Genomic DNA, 26156 nt, shown 5'->3' with positions numbered 1-26156 from the left:
GATTTTACATTTTCGCGCCGCTGCTTTATCTCAATGAGGACAAGACGTAAGACAGAAGAAAATAATGATATGTGAACAAAAGGTGCTTCATTAGAATATTTTATTTGGATATGAAAGGCAAAGACGCAAATTTTCACGACATATTGTCGATAGGTCATTGATCTCTTATCTACCGCATTAAAGAGTAAACTGTACCCATAATTTAATCCATAAAAGTATTATGAATGCGAAAATATGTGTACATATTTTCCCATTCATGTTTTATGGCTAATCTATGAAATTGTATTAGCCATAAGTCAGCTTTTGCACTCATTAATGTCAAAATAAATTAATGAGTGCAAAAGCTGAACGAAATGAAATTGAATACATTGTAACTTATGCCTCCTTTGTGAATGGTGCAATAAAGAGTTCATCTATCTAAACCGTTGTGCTGGGCAGATTTTAATGAAATTTGTGATAAATATAGCCGAGCTTCGGGCGACGTGTCTGAAACTTCGTCCAACTGTTTCTTCTACTGTTCCGTCTAACAACTATTAAGTAACAATTGTTTTGCAGATTTTTTTCATTAAAAATATATTTTTTAATTTCAGATGACATCACAAGGGAAGAAGTTACATCAGAAACTAAGGTAAGCATTAAATATTTTTTTTCTTCGGCCTCACTCAAGACAGCGAAATTCATGAAGGGACTAATGAATATTTCTACAATTTTCATGTCAATTTACGTTGTTGTCTTAAATGATAGTGAGAAAATGTTTATTCGCACAAACTTGATACAAATCGGAGACTCATCATTGGCCCAAGTCACAGCATATTGATGAAGAAGAGACACAATTTACAACAACATTAAAGAAGTATAATGTACTCGTATAGTCCACAGCGGGTAATGCTGCTCAATTTAATTGCAAACTGTTCGCTAACACCGTCGCATAAAGTTCCATGAAGTTGATATGCGGTTAACTTTACTTCGATTATTTACAAAATATTGCGCTTGGGCCAATGTATAGAGCGGTCTTGCAATGCAAAAATTCCTGCCGCGACAGAGGTCAGCGAACTTGTAAAAACTGTATTGCAGTTTCTAAGCAGGCTCCTAAGCTATTACTACATAACTATAAATTCTATAAATTCATAATGTATGTATTGTTTATTTTATAACGCCTTTTTCCCATGGGAGTATATCCAGAGTCTAGGGATTCTATAAATGTATCGATTTTTAAAGTCCTTTTCATTTTTATGTTGTGTCTTATTACTGACATTGGTCTATTATAAGGTCCGCGTCTTAAAATTTATGATTACTTTACCTCCTCTTTGTTTGAGAATGCCGTGTTGCCAATCAGCTGTCGAGCCTGTATATCCATTTGTCGACTTGTAACTCTATAATGCAAATCAAATTTGATAGACGCACCAGTGTGTGCCAAAGTTGTAGCTATACGTGCAAGTAACGTTATCTCCATGACTTCAAACAAGCATGTTCGCTGGTCTTGCAGGAAGTCTAGTACCTTATGGATCTTCATGATTCGACCTAACATAAGAGGTAGGAGCTCTATGGCCAGGTTCATCCTGATTTTTGGTTGCATCAAAAACCTGGACTTCCAAAAATTATATTTGAAAAAGTAATTTTAAATGAAAGAACTTGTGACTAATACAACGTACAATGAAAATAATAATGTCAAGAGGATGATAGTAAGCATCAGCTTTGGGATATGATCATATCTCTGCGTATCTATCGGAGCTTAAATGGCTTCTTATCCGATAACGTAGACAGCTTCGGCTGCTCTGCACTCTATTCTCAGTTCTTTTGAACCCTCCAATAACTATATATTTATGTTCTGCTCATAATTAATACCTTAAATGCTGGTTCAAATATCTTTCTGACTCCCATTAATGGCAGCTTCGTTCTTCCAACTCACGCCTTCTTTATATCCCCCTTTTCCGGACCTGTTTCATGGCCAATTCCTTCGCCCTCCAATCTTCACGACTCTGGAATGCTTTGCCCGCTGACATTCCGTCTTAAACAGCAAATTTTCTTTCAAGAAAAGAGTACGTGCTCATCTTTTGGTCTCCTTTTCCTCCTTATTTTCTCTTTTCTGTTTAGCTTTTATCCGTATTCCTTGGGCATAATATAGTATGTATTTATATATTGATATATATGTAGTCTTATGCTTTGCCATTTATATTTTTATTTTATATATATAGTTATTATTCTATTTTTGTATGTGGTAGTATTTGTGTTTAAGTTACTTTTTTGCGCCGAACAACTTTTCTCTGTTTCTCCTAATGATTAGCCGGAAGAGAATGCTTATAGCATTAAGTGCGCCATTTGTTTATAAGTATATTTTTATTTGGAACAATAAAGTTTTATAAATAATTAAATATTTCGACGAGCGCTGATTTTCAGCAGCTAAACTTACTATAAAGTCTAATCTTAAACGTCTAGAAGTTTTATTAGACCTTTTTTTTTGGTGTTGTCGAACACAAACCTTTTTGGAAAGTCGATCGGGCAGCGTTGATGAAGATTAATAAGTAGATACTTTTTGCCCAAATGGGTCTAATCTTGTAGGTCCAGAGGGTATTCTCGCAGGAGGTTGCAAACGAAATTTATGACTGGACCACACGCCCGTGCAACCTGTTGTTTACAAGCGAATCTCATGCAACATTCACCGTTATTCCGACCAGAGAAAGGTCAATATGCATTGACAAGTTGAATGTTCACACGGCAGTGATCTGATATAGAATGCAATTATAAAATGCACAATCCAATAATGTTGTTCCTCATTGGAAGGAAAGCTTTTATTTCTCATGGGAATGGTTATAAATATTCTAATAGATTTTAGTCTACTTTTACAGAGTAAGTTTATGACGAGTGGTTTCGTCCTAGAATTTGGTCATTCCATATTCTAGAACGTCACACACACACATTCTCTCGTGTATGTCGTACGAAGCGACTAAGGGACACGTCTTGGCAGCTGATGGCCAACAATAACATTCCCAAGGAGAATATTCAATATTTTTAGGTTTAGTTTTATGCTGACCCCGGGTTTGCAACGTCACAACCCCAAATACAACAGAGAACACGTGTAGCAAATTTTATATTTTACAGTCAAAGCTGTTCAGCAGTTTTGGCCTGACAGAGTAATTCCGCCTGTCGTCTTATATTTTGTTGCCTTCAATAGTTATTCCAATCGACATGAAATAGACAGAAAAATGATAAGATATATTTGTAACGATATTTCAGATAATTATCAAAATTATCAAAATAAACCTAAAAATACCGGCGGTATCTTGATAATATTTTACTCATGTTTTGGACAGTGTAAAACATAGATACATGTCAAGCAGTGAGCTAGTTTCCAATTATATCAATGAGTATTTACCGCACTAACTAACAGACAGCAACGGTAAAGATGTGAGCTACGATGGTGACCACCACAGATTTATATTAGCTAGATACCACATACTTAAAATAATTTAAGCTAATGTAATACAATTTTTGTACATATTTTACTCATTCCACATGGCTCAGTGACCTCAAAAAGGATCTTGGCCCCCGAAACGATGGAGCACCGATTTTGTTCTGCGCTAAGGTTTCCTATGTTTCGCTATGTTTTATGAAATTTCCCCTTCGTTTCTTTATCAATGAATTAACGAGCGACTTCTAATTTATTTTAGATACTATTAATTGCAGGTGCTTTATCCAAATCGAAATAATAATCGCAGTAAGTAAGAGCATAGTATTATCTTCATATCTACACCAGTATTTAGTACCTTTAGTCGAAGGTTATGTTCATCTATTAACTTCGTAAGTATGTGGTGTGATCCTATTTGTGACTACATGTGATCAAGCACTCTACTCTTACTCTTCGTGAAATACACGAAGAGTAGATTGACTTTTCACTTCCACTCTCTTCACTTATGCTCACCACTGATTGTGGTGTTCTCTTTCTTTTTCTACCTTTCTCATCTGAGTGTTTTTCCAGTTTCTTTCTCAGGTGCAAAGCGTCGCGGCATCGGTTCCGAGTCCACTTTTCTATTTTTTTCTTCCCCACCTCGCACTACCGGTGATGGTATCTAGCTTAATGTAAGTCTGTGGTGACCACCGTCGATCAAACTGATGGACGCCGACTCTCATCGTGGGAACAGGGCTGAATGTTTATTGATATCTTCGTTATCTTAACGGACCCCTGTGAAATGGCGGCCTAAATCTTAATAACACTTCCTGCTTACTCGAAAAGGAAATTTTATACAAGCTATTTTATGGCCGCTATAAGTTGATTTTACGAAGCTCTACTTAGCGAGTTATGTTGAGAGTCAAAATTAGGAGCACTTGTTACACTTCTCAAGTTAGAAATTTTGGATCAAATTCACGATGTTTTTCAGTTTGTTGATTACACCCTAATGTTAGAGATTATGATCCAATTTAGTGTTAGTGACTTACTTTTATTTGCACTGCTAAATGCTGATATAGGATATCGGGGGATTCACCTAAATTTCCGATACATGGTTCATTATATTATACGCCAGATTATCAGGTGACCAATGCCTGCCATTAAGATTGCAATAATTTAGATATGTATAGATTTGAATTAACTGACTACTCTTTGAAAGCAATTATGCCTATCAGCTGTAAAATTAATAGTAAAGACTAAATGCACAAGTAATTTACAAGAGCCTAGGCGACTATCAGCTTTCGTAATAAACATCCGAACATCTGTCTAGATATAAACTTTTATTGCACTGTAACACCCAACACCTTGCACGTCTGGTGGGTGAATATATATCAATGTATTTATACATTTATAGGTTCATCATTACATTATCGATATTTATGCCCGTTGTAATTGATTTCCAATATGTATTACTATTATTAATGCATATAGGTATATATTATTAATGCAAAAGACCGTGCGAAGTGGTGACGAAAAAGTACAAAAGCGGACCCTATGCTGTGACGCTAACACAGGAAGTAATCGAGAAAAAGCGATCAGATGTTAGATATAACTTTCATCATATTCTTTAAATATTTGCCACACCTGTTTACGGCTTCTACTATTTCCATTCGAACCATTCATTCCATTTCTATTCGAACTATTAGCATAAAAATAGCAGCTATATTGCAGTGCATCTCTATTATTCAATTAATAAATGTTAATAAAAGCATTTTACTATCTCATCTCTGATGAATCTTCCCACGTTTATAATCCTGAGGTTTCTGATCTTTCTCATTTCAATACCAAACTTACTTTGTATTTGCACTTTTAGCTTACGTATTACGTGAACTTAAAATTTTCACATGACTTTATATAACACTATTCAACAACCAGTTCTCAAGGATACGAACAATCTGGGTTCAATCACTTCGGTCTCGGTGAATGAAATACAATCCAGCCAATTATAGAGGTTCATTCTTTCTTTGGTTTCGTTTTCAGTCAGGTGCTATTTCAAACTATACGCATTTCATTGCAAGAAGCAGGAACCTGCCGAGGAAAGAACCAGCGCCCGCTCGGCTACTTTTTGCGATAAGAATCGAATGAGCGAAAGTGAATCGATTGCTGGTATCGATCATGGATTATGAGAGTAATGTCTTGACGTCTAGAGAAATGTATCGAATTGATTTATTGCAACTTATTGTGTTTGATATCGAGTTTCTTTGATCGAGATCATGCTCTCGGTCAGTCTATAATTGTGTCGATTGAAGTTGTACCATTGTGTTAGTATAATCGTTGTGTTGGGAGATGGAATGTATTATTACTAAATAAAATATATACGTTTCAGTCCATAATCTTCTGTTCATTAATTTCAATGTATTCAATGTATGATTCGTTGTACTATGATGATGTTGCTTTATATTTGAATGCTTGTTTCTCCCTTACCTTTACCTTCTGACATACACGCATTTACGTTCTATTTCAATTCGACTACGTCTTTCAATTGGTCGCCTTCATTTGTAAAGTCCATAAACAACAATGCAATGTAGATTACTCTGTCATGGATCATGTTACAACTAACGAATTGCACAGAATGGTATTCAAGAAAAGGCAGTTATTTCTCGCTTTATTTAGCACCGTTGTTCATCAGTATCTCTAGTTACCATTATTCATTTCTAGTTATGTCTATCACTACGTTAGTATTTACTATTAAATAATGGCACAGTTTTGACATGGACCCACTTTGTGCAGAAATCTGTCATTGATCGTAGCTAGTTAGTTTTATTTGTGTCTTTGTATCTAACTATCTATTATTTATTTCAACTACCCCTTTCCTGATATATTTGATACATAATGTTAGTTAGTTGTGGTCGATACAATATGTTAGTTTGTCTCACCATGCTCGGTCAATGATAATAATACTATCATATTATTTATAGCCATATTTTGAGCATATTAGATCGTTTATTTCTTTAGCTTCGATATCTTCCTTTTTGTTCCTTTTACTTGATGTCAGCCTTCCTCATTAGTCGTCTATACTATGCAATACATATAGGTAAAGTTCTTGCCACTGAACCGAGAGGTCCCGGGTTCGATCCCCGGTCGGGTCATGATGGAAAATGATCTTTTTCTGATTGGCCCGGGTCTTGGATGTTTATCTATATATGTATTTGTTATAAAATATAGTATCGTTGAATTAGTATCCCATAACACAAGTCTCGAACTTACTTTGGGGCTAGCTCAATCTGTGTGATTTGTCCTAATATATTTATTTATTTATATTTATTCTTTACTATTCCTTTAATTGCAGATACATTACCCTGTTTACTCTTTCCCCTATCTTCAAACTATCAAATCGTGCTTATAGCATCTCAACCTAGTAGTTTCCCACTATTTACCATTAAATAACAGTATAGGACGTGAACGCACTATGTGTCGTGTAAATAACTTCGAGAACTGCAGACATGTTTACTGCCGCACCGCTCTGCTCCAGAAAGTCCTGTTACTTATGCTTGATTAACGTATATATATGTGTATCGTTGATATTAGGTACATAGTGAAAACCTCACAAAAATACGTGCGCTAGTTTTTTTAGTTTCTTACGTTGCTACAGACTAACTTGTCAGGTGGATTTCTTTTTATAACATCACATGTCTATAAGAAATTTTTGTTAATTCTGTTTTCACAGTAAATTATATTCGAAGCCAGCTTTTTAAAATCCGGTATTTGCTCAATCCCATGATGCATTTTTATTGACAACTGATACAATCTGAATTTAATCGATGAAGATAATTTATCAGTTTTGACACAAAAACGAGGTATTATAACCTCCAAGTGATGCCAATGGCACACCGTTATTTATCAATCAGTTAATATTCGATTGTAAAGGTGTGTTCACTGAAGACTTAGAATTTTATTTACAGCCTACTTCAATGTTAAACTTCAAATGTGGGACCTATGCTTCTGATGTATATATTTTGCTACTATCACTTATTTCCACGTTTTATTTACGTTCTATTATTTGTAATTAATTAAGTTGTCTTAAGAGCTTATTACAATTATGTTGAATACAAGATACATTACAAATACATACATATTTAGATGTTAATTAGTTCCCGTGGATAATAGATTTGAAGCGTTTTTTTTTTCTTATTACTAAATTTCATTTTTGCGGATAGTTTTACTTAGGTAACCTTAACACAATATAACCTATTTTAATAGGCTCTTTGAACATAATCTTTACTACCTTATTTCATCAAAGCAACACAAAATATCTTCAGTCGACGCAACACACCCTAACAAATTGGGTTCTTAGTAGAAATTATCACTCGCATAATAATGAGTAACTTCATCTACAGCCGCGGGAGTCTATCGCTAACTGGTTTCTTCAGCTTCGGCATAGAAGCCTTATTATCAGAATAAATAAGCTTATCGGCTTTGAAGCGGTTATAGCTAATATTGCATATTATGAGCTTGACTAATCGGCCAGTTTAATCTGAGCTAACCTAGTGTCGAAGACGGTTATTTCAATTTTCTTGGTCAATAATCAAGGTTAGTTGGATCTCATAAAACATTAATTTAAGATCTGCAGCGGAGTGTGGGTTAGTTATTGTTTTTATTGTATAACTAAATTTATTTCATCATCAACATACGAAGACCTCTGTGGCCGGATGGTCATCATACCAAACTGCTAAACTGTCAGGTCGAGATGGCCAGGAAAATGATGTTTTTCAGATTAATATGAGACTTGGATGTTTATCTAAGTAATATACTAATATTACCACCCACAACACAAGTCTCGAACTTCCTTGAAATGAGCAGAATATGACAAGAGGAAGAGAAAATAAAAAATCTGAGATGTACACGAATTCTATCAATCCGATAATATTATTATTTTTATTTTTAAATGCTTCTTCATCACCGGTCAGGCATTTTATTACCTCTATTTAGGATTAGCATATATGACCGCAAAATGCGTATTAAAACTAAAGCTGATGACGTTAACTAAGTAATTGTTTTACCTTTGACATTGTGATGAATGGCTGATGAGGTAACACCATTAGGTATGTCTATTCCACCGCCATTTCCTGCCTCCAATGGCTTCCGGTCCAACAATGTGTGCACTCGTTTCGAAAATATATTTGCTTTTCCAGATTGTGTGTTTTTGTTATTCTGTGTAATTCAATTACGTTGAGAATATTATATATTTTGACCAAAAATATATTGGTTTTGGTTATCAGCTTTTTGCCTCCTTCTTCCAAACATAGTTTTTCGAAATACGTTTCTATTCTTCTATATATTTTTTATTGATACATTTTCGGCAAAAAAAATTGTCAGGATCTTCATAAGCCTTGAAACTACGGGTTTGGCAGCTCTTAAATTGGACCAATTTAAAACCTCGTGCATCATCCAAATACTCTTATTATCTGTACGAATTATCTAATTTAAAGTAAACATATCAGAGGCGAGTCAGAAAATACTTGATACAAGTAAGCCAATGAAATAATTGGCTTGGTTCTCAGAATTGTCTTGTTGAGTAGATTCGACTGAGTATTGACCATCATGTTCCGCTATGGGTAATGATATAAATGATGTATTTATAATTGTTTACTATTTCGGAGATTACGCACAAAGTATATCGTTTGTAAATACTGAACATTTTCTTGTTGTGTCACAGGGTCTTGTTGTACCAAATGGTAATTCGATGTCACAAAAAAAAACTGTGGCAGATGATACAAAAATTCAAACACAATATTATGTTTGAATTTTTGTATCATCTGCCACAGTTTTTATGTGACATCGAATTACCATTTGGTATTGTGATTTAAAATGAAAATTTGCAATGTTGGCAAACATGTAAAAGATTTTGTAAATTCATCACCTGTTAACGAAGAGTTAATGCTTGGTGTAAGATCTTCTCGTGTTATATTGAAAAATGTTGAACAACAATCTTTATTGAATGATCACCGTAGATTTAGCCGAAGCAAATGAGAACTTGACATTTTAATTAGATCTGTGATTGATAAGTACAATCGAAATATCTCGAGCTGTCATCGCTGGCTTCACCTTGACATCATACTATCAACAAATCATCCGTTGTTCACTCAACTTGTTGATTATCAACAGTGAAATATTACGCAGAATCGGTCAGCTGTAAAACTGACGATCTGATGTCTCTCCAGTTAGATCACACTTCGTTGAATTCAATGATATTTCTATAACATTGTGGTTTGTGGTCTGTATATAATGTGAGATAATATATGATTATGATAGGGTTATAAAAATGGTATTATGAAATTATATTCACGTGACGTCTTTATTTGTAGCACCTTTCTAATCTTACGGGTGGAAATTTATTCTTTTAGCACCTATATTAAATTCTGTTTCAAGTGAAAAAATTGTATCAAATCGAATATCGATGAAAACTTTCTTTTCACAGTCGGCATCCTCGTGGTCGAAGGTCGTGGCGTGACCACCATTTATTCTTTCAGGTCGTTATATTTTGCTCTTATTGTACATTTTATAGATACATTTCGATTGTAATTTACTTTTACTTTAATTTTTTCACCGTTATATTTGAAGAATACCAATAACGCTGGAGAGTTTGAATGCGCTTATTTATGGAATGCGCTAACTGACTTGAAAAAATCTTTTATATTTTAATAAAATTCCCATAAGAGCAAGACTGTTTGTATTATTAAATTGAAGTAATTTTACACCATGAATATCAACGGATAATAAAGTATGCAGAGCCTGTAACTTTTGGGTCGGTAGAATACCGAAGTCGTCAAATTAGCCTCACCATTCCGCTGTCCGATTAAAGATCGCAATTGCGTCGGTTATTGGATTGTTACGCACCGCCCGTGCCTTCTCTGCCTTGGCTGAACTTGACACTGATTCCACGGCTTTATTCGAAGTTTACACGGATACAGTTACTGAAATAATTAATAAATTTCATTCAATATTCACATTTTATGTAACGTTAGTAATTTGTTTCTTCTATAGTATGTTACATTTATGAGAAACATAGAAAACAATTGGTGATATCAATAATATAAATATAAATAAATAAAATATGTAAATATGTCAAATATGTAATTAGATTTAGCACAAAAGGGCACAAAAAGGCGCGAGTTAGTTTTTAGATTAGCCACAAAATAGTAACTTGTGAAGCAAGTTCACAATACTTAACTATTTTTGATCAAACTTCAAATCAAACCACAAATAGCATAGTTTTTCCGATATCAACAAGTAATAGAGTCGAGAATAATAAACATCTATTTTTAGATGTCACGTACGTATAGCAAAAAATATGTCGAGCAATGTATTGGAAGTCCTAAATTCCGTAACTAATTTGTGTGTGTGAGATATAATTAAAATCGTTACCTCAGGTAACACAGGTGTCATATAAGCACAATACATATTTTCTGCTTTTATTAATACAAGTACTTCTCAAATATATTTCTTGTCATTGTAACATTTATTCCTACTATTTGCAACTTCAATTTTATGCACTGTTATTATTTCGTGCCTATACGCTTGTCTTTCAAGAGAGCCTTCAAGTTATTTATAGCGTAATATTTCTCACACAATTTCGCGAATCTTCGCGATGCTGAGCACCTTGTGATATCGCGTTGTGTATTGAGGCAAAACGTAATAGTTCTACAACCGTTAGCTCCCGATAGAAGACTTGTAATAAGTACTAAGGAATGTTTTGTAATCACACTGACAGTTATATTGTTTTTCCTCACGCATCATGGACCTGATGACTTACCTAACCTCAGTTGTGTAACGGGTCCAAGTGGTTAAATGTGGGAATGACGCTAAGAAATGCACATGAGATAATACTTATATGTGACCAATGATAGATAAAGTGAAATTAATGTTACCACATAAATCAGCAACTTCCATAACAGCAAAGGATTTTTCTGGAAGCTTTTTAATAATCTACCTATAATGACTGAATTGATTATCACGTGCGCCTGATATCACTACATAATTAAAAGTTTACAAATATTTTAACTAATTATACACGTAAATTAATATCATTTATATCCATTTAATGCAAATAAACACATTATATATTTTTTTCTTTTTACGAACAGTATTCAAATTTTTTGTCGGCCATGACTAATCGCTCGCCAAATCTCCGCGCACGAGCATTATATTTGTATTATTGTCACGCTGAGCCAAACCATCTTAATTGACTTCAATAACTCCGCCATTTTTGATCGCCACAACAATAATTCTTTCACATTTTACCAACAATCACTTGTTTTCATTTCTATTTTGACACTAAAATTATTTCGAATGAATGAACTGCATATAAATTTTCTAGTGACGGCACAAATAAATTTGTACCAATTTGGATTAGTGCCCTATTGTTGCGTTTGGACTTTTGTCTAAGGTTCTCAACTTTGGTTGACTCCCACGATTCTGTCTGTAAATGGCACAGCATTGTCCATTTCTAAGTCCCCTGAGACAATTCTTGACCTTGTTCTGAATTTTGTTGTTGCTATCGTCTTTAGATTTTGATTCTCATTTTTCGGAAGATCTTTGCGGTACTTTGATGTCGTCTGATTTTCGTGTTAGTTTGTAATTGATTATTTGAAAAATATATTTTCCTTTTGACAGCAACTCATTTAGAAAGGCAATTAACGTGTAATCAAAATCATCATTAAGCGACTTCCTTCGTTAAATTTATTACTTCTATAATTAATGTGTTGTCAGTTTTAAGTAGCTCCTTGTCTTCTGTGGACACGTCATTACTTGCAGAATGGACGACTGCTTGAGTTTTCTCCACGGCGTGTGTTGTGGCCATATTAATATACCTAGGTACTAGTTTTGCCTTCGGTTTTGTTTCCGTGCATTTCATATTTCATTCATTACTCCCCGTGCTAAAAAGTTACTGACGACTTTGGTGCTTTATTTTTTCTTTCGATAAGTATAGGGATAAAATAGTGGCTCTGTGCTTACGTCGATTTCCGTACACATTAATATTCTGCAGATGCGGTGCTACAGTCGTTGACAACAAAATGCCGGATCTGTTATTGATAGTTCCACATTTGCCGCGAGACTTGGTGTGGACTTAGCGCTGGCTATACATAATCGCAATAAAATTCGCTAAACTTTGGTGGATTTGGCATACATTGCTGGTTATTCAATGTGGTACCAAAACAACGCAATGTTTGTGATAGTGTGTATCCGGTACAACGGAATATTATTTGTCGACTCAACTAACATAATTATGAGTCTTTGCTACGAGCATTAATTTTATATGACACAGTGCAAAGTCAACTTCTTTCTCGAATATAATTATTTTGATGTCAAGCCTCTAAATGAATACTTAGCTTCGAGTATAATTGCTTTTAATTAGTAGTCAAAGATTAGGATAAAATCACTGACAGTTATTTAAAGCTATAAGAAAGTCATATGCCGTGTATAGTGCCTATGTGTGACAAGTACGTAAATTCTTGTCATCATTAGGGAAGCTCGTATTTGCTACGAATTACGGATTACTCTACAGAAAAAAACCATAAATAAAAACCAGCCTTTAGCACAATAAGATTATGAAATGGGGAAATGTATATAACATACAAAGCCAGGGGGCAAATGTACCTTTCTAATTAACTCCTCTACAATAAGTACAATAAGATTAATTTTAAGTGAAGTCCTAGGTAAGTGGGGAAATGATCCCTCCTTTACCAGTAGCGAGGGAGTGACAGAGATAAGTGCTCAGTCCAGTAAGCCGTCAGGATCATAGATGGGTTTACTCCAAGTATTTTTCCTAAAAAGTTCGGCGCATATCCAAGTGGTAAATGCGTTTGCGCATGGAGTTTTGGGAAAACTGGTGAAATACTGGTTGTAAAGGTCAGGATATGTAGGATGTATAACATTAATGTTCGTAAAGGTTACCATAACAACAAGAAGAATTTTAACACTTGGCCTACTGTAATAGATAACACGAATTCATTAATCTACAAGAAGACGCGTATTAATATAATAAAGATATAATTAAACCTTGGCCGTGAGAGGAGGCCTGACCTCTCGATTCATGCTTATATCACATGTGTATTATTATCATATGTTTCATACACGGATTTCTTATCGATATTTGAATGTTATCAGTTGAATTGTAATTGCAATAGTTAACTTTAGCCAGTGAATATTTTTAGAAATGTTTGCGATTTCTTCTTAGATTGTGTGTTCGGCGGAGAGTTTTTATTCTAAGGCGGATACTGGCACCCTTGACGACAACAGCATTCTCACACAGCCGAATTCGGGTTCGCAACGTCACAGCCGGGAATCCAACCGGGAATACAGACGTATATTATAGTGAGAAATACAAATTCTATATCCAGTACAATATCTAGCTAGCTGTATAAAAATTATTATATATGTAAATGCATTTACTTTATCTTATCATTACATTTTATTTTATAATTGCACAATTTGCATAGTTTATTTATAAAGAGAAGTCTATAAATGCATGTATTAACTTAATGCGATAAATTTAACATTATAGTAAATATATTATCACTCTATACTGTAAGCGTGGGGCGTATGATGTTATCGATACACATAATTATAAATTCTAAATAAATAATAAATAAGTAAATAAATGAGGACAAACCACACAGATTGAGCTAGCCCCAAAGTAAGTTCGAGACTTGTGTTATGGGATACTAACTCAACGACACTATATTTTATAACAAATACATATATAGATAAACATCCAAGACCAGGGCCAATCAGAAAAAGATCGTTTTCCATCATGACCCGACCGGGGATCGAACCCAGGACCTCTCGGTTCAGTGGCAAGAACTTTACCACTGCGCCACCGAGGTCGTCAATTATAATATTGTAAATAGATAATATTACATCTAACACATGTTGTGCGTATCATAGTTTGCAAGCGTCAATAGGTAATGGGGAATAACAGTGACACCGTTAGTCATATCCTCAGTATTTTTAAAATGCTGTAAAAATAATATATTTTTTATTATTAACTAGCGACATGGCCCGGCTTCATGTCGGGAAAAAACCTTCGGACATAAATTGTCCAATGACAGCGGAAAAAAACCTTGTGTGAAGAAACAGATAGATGCGGAGGACGATTTTGTTTTGTACTATGTAGTGATAATTTGAGTGCTCTTGACCTGACCAGGGATCGAACTCGGGACCCCAGTGTAGCAGTCCATATCATTGGCCATGTCTGTCTATCGATATAGTACACTTACGTATCTAAGCGAAGTTCTAGCAAAGTTCGGAAAATTTTTGGGTTGATATTTACTGTTAGCATTTAGGTAAGTGTTATTTTTTGTTGTTGTAAATAATTCCGCCATTGTGTACTCCTCGATATAATCTTTTAAACATCTATTTTTGAATCATTTTGCAAGCACAATGCTTATATATTATCCATGAGCGATGATGATGATGAGCACGTACGATACGAATCGGATCGGACGGGACGACTGGCTGTCGGACCGTGAAATTTGTAAACAGCGGTCAAGATCTATTGCTACGATGAAACTCATACGTCCAAGTCGGCGCTGCTTATAATGAGATCTATTTAAGAAATTAATAAATGGTACTTTAATACAATACACTACAGTCTGTCAAGAAAGTGAAGAAAATTAATAAGGGCGCTGTGTATTTGTTATTGTAATGGCAAACAAATGTAGTTCGTTAAAAATACGCATTGTTCACTTTCTTGACAGACTGTACCTATATGTATTTTTCGAAAATAGAAAATGCTGAAAATTTAATAAATGTGCTATTGAAGTAGCAGATACATAAATTTGTACACAGAATGAGGGGAACACCTCGTTATATTGTGTAATTAAGTAACAGTCATTATATCTCAAACAATGTTGTACGAAACAGAAACCCTCGGTCGAATTGCCTCTAAACCGGAGTCCTAGTTCCACTTTTGGTCCACAAACCCGTCAGCATTTATCTCGATTGCCCCTAATAGACTTCCCTGTGTTTGTAGGGTTATTGGTTTACTTGCCGCAATGGGAAATAATATATGTATATGGAGTTAGGGCTGTCGTCCATTACTGCGCTCGGAGAGGTTATGACTGCGTGCCACAGTTGTAGACATAATATATTTATACATACATATATCTTAGATTAGGGACATTTTATTAGTACACGGTAACAGTAGTTAACACGGTAAAATAATTTATTAGTTACAGAATATGAATTTGTAAAATAATTTGAAAGGACTTGACGAAAATTGTGTGAAACCATTCAAAGCTGTCTTAAAGCTATTCGGAACCGTTTATCTTTGGTACAAAAACAATGAAAAACTAAACCAATACAAAAGTACCAATTAAAAAAGCACGAAGAAAAAGTGAATGTTAGGTGAAATGGTCAAAGTAAACTAAAATAACTAACTTGAATACCACTATTTATATACCGACCATCATTGATTTTGACGACCTCGGTGGCGCAGTGGTAAGGTTCTTGCCACTGAACCGAGAGGTCCCGGGTTCGATCCCCGATCGGGTCATGATGGAAAATGATCTTTTTCTGATTGGCCCGGGTCTTGGATGTTTGTCTATATATGTATTTATTATAAAATATAGTATCGTTGAGTTAGTATCCCATAACACAAGTCTCAAACTTACTTTTGGGGCTAGCTCAATCTGTGTGATTTGTCCTAATATATTTATTTATTTATTGAAATAACAGTATAAAAGAAGAAGTCATGTCATTGTAGATCGTGCACACCTATGGAATACCGACCTTACTCTACAGTAGAACGCTTCGTTGCAGGAATTCAACCTTAAATTGGCTTCACTGCAGGATGTTCCCATATGGTAGGGTTATGGGTGATTCGGAATTAAAAAGCACTCAATTTTCTGTTTTAGATATTACAGTTAGGTACTTGAATTACATTGACTGCCAATGAGAGTTTTCCATTTTTAGCTCGTCTGTCTTTCACGTCATAGGTAGAATTTTATCATTCCGCTTTTTAAAAGTGTGTTTTATCTTTTATTGAGACAATGAAGGGGACAGATGCCTTTGCATTCAAATAATAATAATTTGTGATGACCAATCAGATGGATTACAAAACATTTTAGAAATAAGCAAGGGCTACCTATTTGATTGGCATCGTATCTATGTTGTTCTTCATTTAATTTTAAAAATTTGCGATTTTTGTCTTTATTGCTGGGATTGCTGACCGTGACCGTCCTTAGTTTGAATTAACCCATCTCGTCAGCTTAATGCGGGCTGGTGGGATGCAATAACTGCAAGGACAGTCGGGTTCCGAACAGCTGAGGAAGGAACCAAGAATACGCTTAAATGAGAGAGAGAGAGAGTCTGGTTCCAAAGTTCAGAGTAGCTCAAGACATTTGGGCACCCATTCCGTGTGAATTGCAAAAGATGCTTAACTGCCATTATCGCAAACCAAGCGCATCGGAGCTCGTTTGGAAGTATCGATAAATTGATCCTTGAGATTCACAGACAAGCAATAAATACCACGTAAATACGTGGAAGTATCATTGCGGTGTCTGCGGTCGGTACGTCGTGTTTGTGATAGCTGTCTGTCGCCGCCACGTGGATCGGCCGCAGAAGACGGTGATCGGTTTCTTCCCGTTAGCGCACGTGTGGCCGAAGGTGACTGGTCTAGTGTTTCTTAAGGGATTTGTTTGATTTATATTCGATTCATGCAAGGACTGATTCGAAGTAAATTGAAAACAGCTTTGTCCTGTTCAGAAACGACTGTGCACACTTACTTAGTAAATTTTGTTATTTGTAACTTCATTTTGTACTATTTTAATATCTGGTATTTATAGAAATGTTCAGACATTCATAACTAAACCGAGTACATAATACACAAATTGTGAATGCGAAAAAAAATCGAAAAAAAAAATTTCAATTAATAATATATTTTAGTTTGCTCTGTTGAATTCTTATTCATGAGCGTGCCCAATAAAAGATTCATTTCCAAAATAATGTTTCAATAATATTGTAATTTCAAGTGTGTGTGTGTGTGTTAAGATAGACGGTATAAATCCGCAAGTGAACATAAAAAGGTTGTAAACCCTATAGTTTTATTCGCTCTTTGAAATGACTAGCTGTAAATCTGATAGTAGGAAGCTGTTATAAATCCACCTGATTCTTCTCGCCGAAGACTGGCCGCGCCTAGCATCTTCGGGTGTCCCCGATCGCCGGCCGTGCGCCCATTCCGACTGGATATTAATATGGCTTCGAGATTCAGATGCTTAAGCGTGACCTAGTGGAATTATTCGATACATATGTGATCAGTTTTATACGACAACTCGTGTGGATGCGTTGCTTATTTTCTCTATAGTTCTATCTCCGCCTTATAAGTAGAAAATACTATTGTAAGAACAATTTAAAAGGCTTATCGTAGCTGTCGAATAATTGTAGAAGAAGAGCTATCATGGTTTTGGCTGTTATGTGATGTTTATTTCTGATTTAGCTAGTAATCATTGATGTTCCCAACAACATCAGTAAGTACAATATTGACTACTAGATAACAAGCTGCGTGAAGTCCACTGGCGCCGTCATCGGCCGGAATAATCAACTATTAAAATCCGACGATGCACTATTATTGCAAATTGCTAAGACCACCACCGCCCTTAGTGCAGTTCAGCTGAAGCTAATCGGTTCTCAGTACCGTATGTAATTGTATCCCTGTTAATAATTGGAACGAGGGGCATGATTGGTTCGTCTGCCCTACTTTCAAGATTGGATATTAATTACAATTATGACTGCAATGATCGCTGCTCTAGCTTAGCATTTTAATCAACAGAATAAGTGTTATTATATGTAAGATAATCTAGAAAACAAACTGTTGTGTAGGCATATTATTTTTTATAAATGTAATAAATTTCAATTACACAAATGACTCCTAACAATTCCTTAAAAACCTGGTACCATCTTCAGTTTTGACCAAAACTATACGATATTTTTTTATCCAAATCTGACCATTCAAGTATTTTTTCTATACTAACATCATTAATAATGCCACTTAAATCTATTTTTCATCGTTTCGTCTTTAAAGTGGAAATGATTGGCACTTCTTTTTTACTTAAGTGAATCTAAGTTAACACATTCTGTGAAGGATTTTGTAGAATGGAAGACTTTCGATCTCGTCGCAGGTCGACTGAAGAGAAGTGTTTGAGAAGCGAAATCACGCGGAAATGCCAAGAAGGTGTTGCTAGGTGTAACGAAGATAACTGGCTCACGAACAGCTTCAATAGCTTTATCTGGTGTAGTGTTACCGTTAGCTTCTTTTGTTGATAATGCTCTAAAAAGAGTGATTTTAATAAATATTATTGATCTAGTCAAACTGTTAGCTAAAAATAAAAACCAAACCTTAGCTAAAAATGTATTATCATCGTTATAAAAAACAATGTTTATAGAGACAATGAAAGACCTGTTTTTTATTAGAAAAAAAAAATTGAAAGTTCCCATAATTATCTAAATCTAATTATATGTAAAAACAAACAAAAACCACACACATGTGTCAATATTGACTTTACCAAAGTTTTAGAAGTAATGTTTCTTTTCCCACTAAGATGGATTGACACCATATTTGGTATTTCACAGTAGGTTACAAGTATCGTTAAAGGTGTCAGTTGGCCAGAAAGTCAATGTTTTACAGCAATATCCTAAACGCAAGTAATGGGTAAAGCATTAAAGTTATGGCGTTCATTCTTCACTACGTTTTTGTGTCAGTCGTACGCCGCGGCATATTTTAGCTTCTGACATTTTTTTGTAGCCTCTGTTTCTATATACATGAACATTTGAATTCTAACGTGGTCTACTTTTAAGACTTGTTTTGAAATAGTAAAATATTCTGTCAAAAATTTTATGATAATTTGGATGAGTTAAGGGTCCATTTATAAAAGAAAGATTGATACTGATACTGGAATGAAGTAGCTTATTATTTATTTATTATTTATTTATTTAACATTAACACAGAGATACGATAAAGAAACATTAAATAGAAAAGTAAGTAAAAAAGTGCTTATTTCAAATGGAATTTCTTCCAGCAGATTGATGTTTCTAATGCCAATTAATAAACTTTGTGGGTTAATTTGATATTTATAGCTTTTGCTGTATCTTTTCTATTGTGCCTTAAATTTAACACCTAACTAATGACTTAATAGATTAGCAGATTTTTTAATGGCACTTGTCGTTCCATCCATTTGTATTCTTAGATTATTGATAACAACAGAGCACATTATTAATATTACATAACAGCAATACAGCGATTTATCTGTTAAATTCTCTTTGCAAATTTTACAGAAATACCAACGTTAAAAACCCGTCAGTTTTATCACAAGCAAACCTGTTATCGAAGATTTACGTGTGCAATTTAAAAATACGTTTAACGTCTAATCGGAACAGGTTTCGGTCATTGATACACGATGATTTAGCTAAAGCTCAAAGGTCTCAAGTCTCTTTTGGTCAGGCCAAAAGAGACTTATTCATAGAGTTTCCAAGTAGGTTTTGTCCCATTTAAACCTACTTATTAGATCCATGTCCAAAGTCTCTCAAAAGTTGCAAAACAAAAACTGGCAACATGGGAATGATTATGATAAGGTCCTAAAGCCTATACAGGACTAGCTTGTTTGAAATCTTTTAGTCAAGAGAATCAGCTAATAGACGATATTGAAGGATTGCAAAATACTTAGATGATAGACAGCAGTTTATAAGCTTTTTTAGATTAATCTAATTTTAGACAATTTGCATTTTTAAGGCATGTTGCTGTAACGGCTTAAATATTTCATAAGCGAATTACAGCTTAGTCAGACTTAATTTTAAGCATTTAACCCGAAAGACAGTTAGCTCCATAATATTTAATTATTTTTTTCTTCTTACTCACGAAAGGATAAAACTGGAAATCAGTGCTAATGGTTCGGTAAACCGGTTCAGTGTAGTCTGAGAATCTAGAGAATAATGACTGTGCTGAAATGAGACGTTTTGAATAAGCCCCATTTTGGTCAGCAACTTGACCATCTTAATGTTTGGAACCGGTCGGCGACCGTTAACGGCTGATCGATAACGTGATTATTGGATTGTTTGATCGCTTTTCGCACATTGTTGGTAATGAGCACAAACAGACTAATATTGGTATTGAGTCAGTGTCAACTGTTTAATGAGACTATTTCGTTTTTAAATTAATAAAATAAAACAGTTTCTAAGGCTTTTAGTAATAATGGTCTTAAACGTTCAGTTTCACTTATTTATTTTGATCCTGAATCTTCTTATCGTAATGGATAAATATTTACATATATAAAGTTCGATTATAAGTTCTATAGATCACAATAACGATCAGCTCATAATATATAAATAAAACTAATTTTGTAATTACGCAAACTGTTTTCAAAACACCTCAGATTTCGAGCAAATGAATATACAATATAACAATTATCAAAGCTTACTTTGTAAATCTAATTCACTAATTGTATAATGCCTACTTAATATTAAATTACATTATTTAAAGTAAGCACGGGCATGTTGCCCGTAATTACACAATTGTTAATCATAATAATCATATATGACAGTTAATTTTATTTTGTAACTTTATAAATTCTATACCGTTGAACGACGGGTTACGTTGGATATTTCCAAGAGCTTTCGACACGCCATTTGCGCACCAGGAAAAGCTCGAGGATGGACTGTCTCTGAAAGTGAGCTTTCCATTATTTTGCATTCAAAAGGTTAGCCAGACTTTCTATCGAATTATTGTGTCGCAGCCACGGGATAGCCTTTGTGAGATTATCGGCGCTTGCACATCACAACGAATGAGAAAAGTGCGCAGGTTTACATTATTTGAATAGAGTGGATTGAATGGTGGAAATATAATGGGTAATATTATGAGTCTATCCACAACACCTTTCATGGTAATAGCTTGAATGCCAATGTCTGCAATGTTATTGATATTATCAGCAATTTCACCTTTACGATCAATAAGATAGAATTACCTATTATGAAGCATTAACTATGTCTTTTTAAAGGCGGGAAAACAATATAGCTGCAACGTTATTAACATGAACATGAACATGAACATATGCACCACACCCAGCCAGCTCGAAGCTGAAACGGACGAACCGAATACAGGCCGTTGGCCGTACCTATGCGACGCTGCTTCCATCCATCAAAGTCACGTTTGCTGGAATATACGTCCTTCGTCTACATGCTTCACCTTGCCAACAAAACAGCGTCGAGCTCGCTTACTTTTGCTGTCAATACGAGGTATCAGAGGACGTTCCCTAGCTGGCCTCCCAGCGACCGCTACCTTGCTGGGTGGAAGCGGTGGCGTCGCACAAGCCCAGACCCACGACCCCACACCAGGGGGCACGGTTTTATAAGGAGTGACACGCTCTGGGATGGGAGAGGACGGTCGACTAGCCGCAACCGGTCGACCACAATCAACCGACTATGCAGCCTGTAGCCAATATTGGAATTTAGGAGGACGGGTTATTCGATGGAGGAGAGCGTTGGTGTGTTTCGTTTTCCTCGCTGACTTCGTTGTGTGTGTTGGTGACGGTTTCGTCGTTTTCTATTTCGCTGTCCGTTTCGTCCATTTTGTATATTTCTCTAGCCGCTGAAATGAGTTCTTTCTTGTCTGTTGCGAGCTCTATCCACTCTGAAGGGCTTTTCTTATAGTATTCCATGTCCTGTTGTAGGGAATTTTTCCAGGTATAAATAGGTCGACCTATTTTACGATTTTTTGCTTCATGTTTGTATGCAGCGTGTAGTAGATGTGGGTCTCTGCGTCGTAGTATGTGTCCATAGTAACACATTCGAAGGCATTTGATTCTTTTTGTAATAGTTTTTCCATCCAGAATGTCGTGTATCTTGCTGTACATATGTGCGTGGCCTGCATTGTCTAGCATGTCGCGTAAAATCATTCTTTCGTATCTTCTATGTTTTGAGCGATTCGCTTTTGTTAGTGCTGTGCATTTGAGGCCGTAGGTCATAGTTGGTTCTATCACCATTTTGTAAAGAAGTTTTATTGTTTTCCCTTGCATGCGGGACCTCTTAAATAATTTTTTGTAGAGTCTTCGAATTTTTGATCGCTTGTTTGCAGCGGGCATTTACTGTACCATTCCTGTTCAGTACAGGTTAGATATAGGTCCCTAGATACCTAATATCTTTAACGGGAGATAAAGTAGTTTCTCCCAGTACAAAAAAGTTCCTGTTATTTTTGTTTAGTGGGTCGCGAACTAGTAATTTCGTTTTTGTATCGTTTACTGTAAGACCTACTGACTTTAATAGACTTGTGGCCTTTACAAAAATTTCGTTTAATTGTTGAATATCGTTTGATGTTATGATTACGTCGTCCGCGAAGGCTAGAATAATTGGTAGTTGAATTTTGTCATCTTGATTAATTTTTATATAAGGTAGTTCTTCGCTAGTGTTTTGAAGACGTCGTCCATAACTATTGTTCAGAGTCTTGGTGATATGGGACAGCCTTGTTTGACACCCTTACCTTTTTTTATCCATTTGGTTTGTTGTCCGAACCATTTAATGCATGTAGATTCATTCAAAGTAGCTTTTATGATTCGATTTGTCATGGATTTATTTGTTCTAGACGCGATTATATCTCTGAGGCTGAGTGATCCACGGTGTCAAATGCTGCTTCTATGTCGATCAAAAGAACAAAAGTTTTTTCACCCGCTTTCCATTCTTCATCCAATATTCGACGTAAGGTGAACATGTGGTCATCCGTGGAGCGATTACTTAGAAAGGCGGCTTGGTAGTTGTCTATTGTTTCAATTGTTTCGTCCAGTCGTTTTAGTAAAAAGTTTGCATAAATTCTGTATCCCTTACTACATATTGATATACGTCTGTAGTTATTTACCTGTTTCGGGTTAGTTTTTTTAGGGAGTGGCACTTGAATCGACTGAGTCCATGAGGATGGCAGTATGATATATTTTTTTTTTCATGCAGTTCGAATGTGGTTTAGAATTTCTAAATTTAGCTCTTCTGGGTTGGCTTTGTATCATTCTGTTACGACTTGGTCTATTCCCGGGGCTATTTTATTGCGCATTTTTTTTTATTATTCCTTCGATTTCTTATAGTGTAGGTTCCGCGCCTAGTTCTTTTTTTGCGTTTTCGCCTGTCAATTCTTCTATGATTTGTCCTTCTGTTTTTGCCAGTACTTGTTCCCATTTAGACATAGAAATAAAAGTCTGCTTTAGTCGGCGTCTTTCTGTTTGCTTATGATTTCTATAGAATTCGCATGTGAATTTCATTCTTACTGAGGGGTGTCTAGTTGATAGGTCACTGAAGAATGCACGATATTTTTCTTGTTCCTCGGCGACCTCTATTGCTTGTAGGTGATATCTGCACTCTTTCAGGATTTTTTGGTGGATTGGGTCAGAGGGCCGCTAGTTTTTCAAGCATTTTGCTTTTTGTAGTTTTGTTTGAGCTAACCTGTATATCTCTGGAATATTTCCGATAAAATTTCAGGATGTTCATGGCTGCTGTTTTTATAGTTCCTGTTATTTCTTCCCAGGAAAGATTGGCTTTGATTTTGTTCTGCTGTCTTTTGTTTAAAAGTTCAATTACTTCCGTTTGGTATCTTTCTTTTGTGCCTTTACTTTGAAGTAGTTCATAATCTAGCGATTTATATTTAAATGTGTTTAGCTCCTTGTTTTTGGGTGTTGTTGTTTGAGTATTAAATTGGTGGGTCTTGTTGGTATTTCTATTTAAAGGTCTTAGATTGCCTCAGATGATTTTATGGTCCGAAAGTGGCGTATTAATATTCGTAGTAAGTATTCGCCTTTTATATAGTTAAATGATGGTGGAGTTTTAGCTTGGGTCATAATGTGGTCGAATTGTGAAATATTGCGGCCGGATCTGTATGTCGTTTTACAACTATTGCGGCCGAAAGATGTGTCCAGTCGGAGGTTTCCCATTCTTATTAGATCTGTCATGATTTCACCGTTGTTGTTTGTAGTTTTGTGATGCAGGTTTTTACCTATTTGTTTTGGATTATGCCGTGTCTTTGGGTTTTGGTAGCCGACGTGTGCATTGAAGTCGCCCAGTATTATAATGTATGAATTTAGCTAAATCATTTGTTGCCACTGACGTTGAGTTTGAGACACGTATATTAACTATAAATAGTGTAGTTTGGTTATCTAGGTAGATTAGCGCTGCCATGTTGTTTGTGTTTGATTTTGTCCATTTTATTGTGAGACCGCATTTTTTTCTGATTAGGATGGCTAATCCCCTTTTTCGGTTTTCACATAGAGACCAGAGGTAGTGTTTAGATTTGTAAGAACCTGTTTTTAAGTGGGTTTCCTGTAGGCATGCAATGTGAATCAATTTATCTTCTAGTATCGAGTCAATGTCTGCTTTTTTGTTTAAGGTCGCCGCGCCTCTTACGTTCCATGTAGCGATATTGATGTTGTCTATTTGTTTTATAGTTGTGTAATGAGGCTTCGGTCTTATTAGTCTGTAGCCGGTTTCGTCAGTTATTTCTTCCGGGGTGCATTCGTCTGAGCTTTCTGTCTTTTGTGTGGGGTTTAGTGAAGAAGCGCCCAAATGATTCTTGAAGCAGTCGTAATGATTTCCATTAAATATTAGGCCTATGCCACCTGTTGCGTCATCATATTTTTCGGGCTGAATTGTATTGTTTCTTTTAGCGGATAGCCTTGGAAGATTTTGACGTTGATGCTGTAGTATTCATCTGCTGCTATCAATATATCAGTCCCACCCCAGGTACCTTCTTTATATTGAGCTTGTAGGTATTTGTTGATTTGAGTCTGTAGATCTGTTAGTGTGTCATTTAGGTTACTCCTAATAGCTTGGTGTATGTTATCGTTGTGTTGATTATCCTCAACGTACTTAGCTAAGTCGCGTCGGATTGCTAGATGGTCGAATGTAATGCCAAACAGATCGTTGATTTGGTATGCGATTGCTCTATATAGACAGTTACCTGGGATTTTGGTTATGGTGTCTGCGTATATCTCCATATTTCTATGCTGTAAAAAGAGCTTAATTTCTAAAGCAGCTGTGGAGAAAAATGTATTAGTTTTAGTTGAATATGTTATGAAGTTTGGTTTGTGGTACCTAATGCCAATATTAAATTATAACTTCAAATGTAAATCTCTGGGTTGTGCCAACTTGGTGAGTTTGTTAGGTAGGTAATAAAGGTTTATAATGCTCGGGGTTCCTTTGTCTATAGAGTCGTTTGCGTAATAGGGTATATTTTTTGCTAGCTTTCTATTTTGTAATAAATTGTAACCTTCATGCCTTTTTTTGTTGTAGGGATCAATTGCTTTGTTTTATGGTTTGCGTCAAGTCAGACGATGTTATTCATTTATGGCTTGCAGCTGTGGATTTGTTTTTGTTCTACGTGTTAGCTATTGTGTTTGTTGTGTTTCCTGGTTTCAATGGCGTCTTTCTAATTTCTTATCTTTTATTTTTATATTGGGCCTTTTTTTTATTGTTGCAAGGGCGAGTTCCGCCTAGGAATGTTGTTTGGAATTATCGGTATGTTCTAATGTTGGGTTATAGAATAAGTATGTAATATTAGGTTGTTTAAGACAAATGTTGGCGGAATATCTGAGGTGCCATATGAGTTATAAGCGTGACGAGACTCTTTTATCTTCGTTTTATATTCGTTATCGAAGTATATTATGTGTTGTGATTTAAATATTTTTAATTGTCTTAAATTTTATCTGGGATGCCTTTATTTGCTACCGGAATTCTTTCATTTTGTTTATCT

The 26156-nt window shown here is 35.4% G+C and overlaps 1 protein-coding gene across 5 annotated transcripts in view; it reads left to right on the top strand.

Annotated features, from left to right (window-relative positions):
* The window catches only part of spir (spire), a 167671-nt gene that overhangs the window by 44676 nt on the left and 96839 nt on the right, over positions 1-26156 (top strand). For all 5 annotated transcript variants that reach the window (XM_053747696.1, XM_053747686.1, XM_053747708.1 and 2 more), the window contains exon 2: positions 591-628. In XM_053747696.1, the coding sequence (XP_053603671.1) occupies positions 591-628 (38 nt within the window). The remainder of the gene's footprint in view (positions 1-590; positions 629-26156) is intronic.

Source organism: Plodia interpunctella, chromosome 1 (assembly GCF_027563975.2).
Source record: "Plodia interpunctella isolate USDA-ARS_2022_Savannah chromosome 1, ilPloInte3.2, whole genome shotgun sequence".
Lineage (NCBI taxonomy): Eukaryota > Metazoa > Arthropoda > Insecta > Lepidoptera > Pyralidae > Plodia > Plodia interpunctella.
This window is presented reverse-complemented; position numbering and strand designations above follow the sequence as displayed.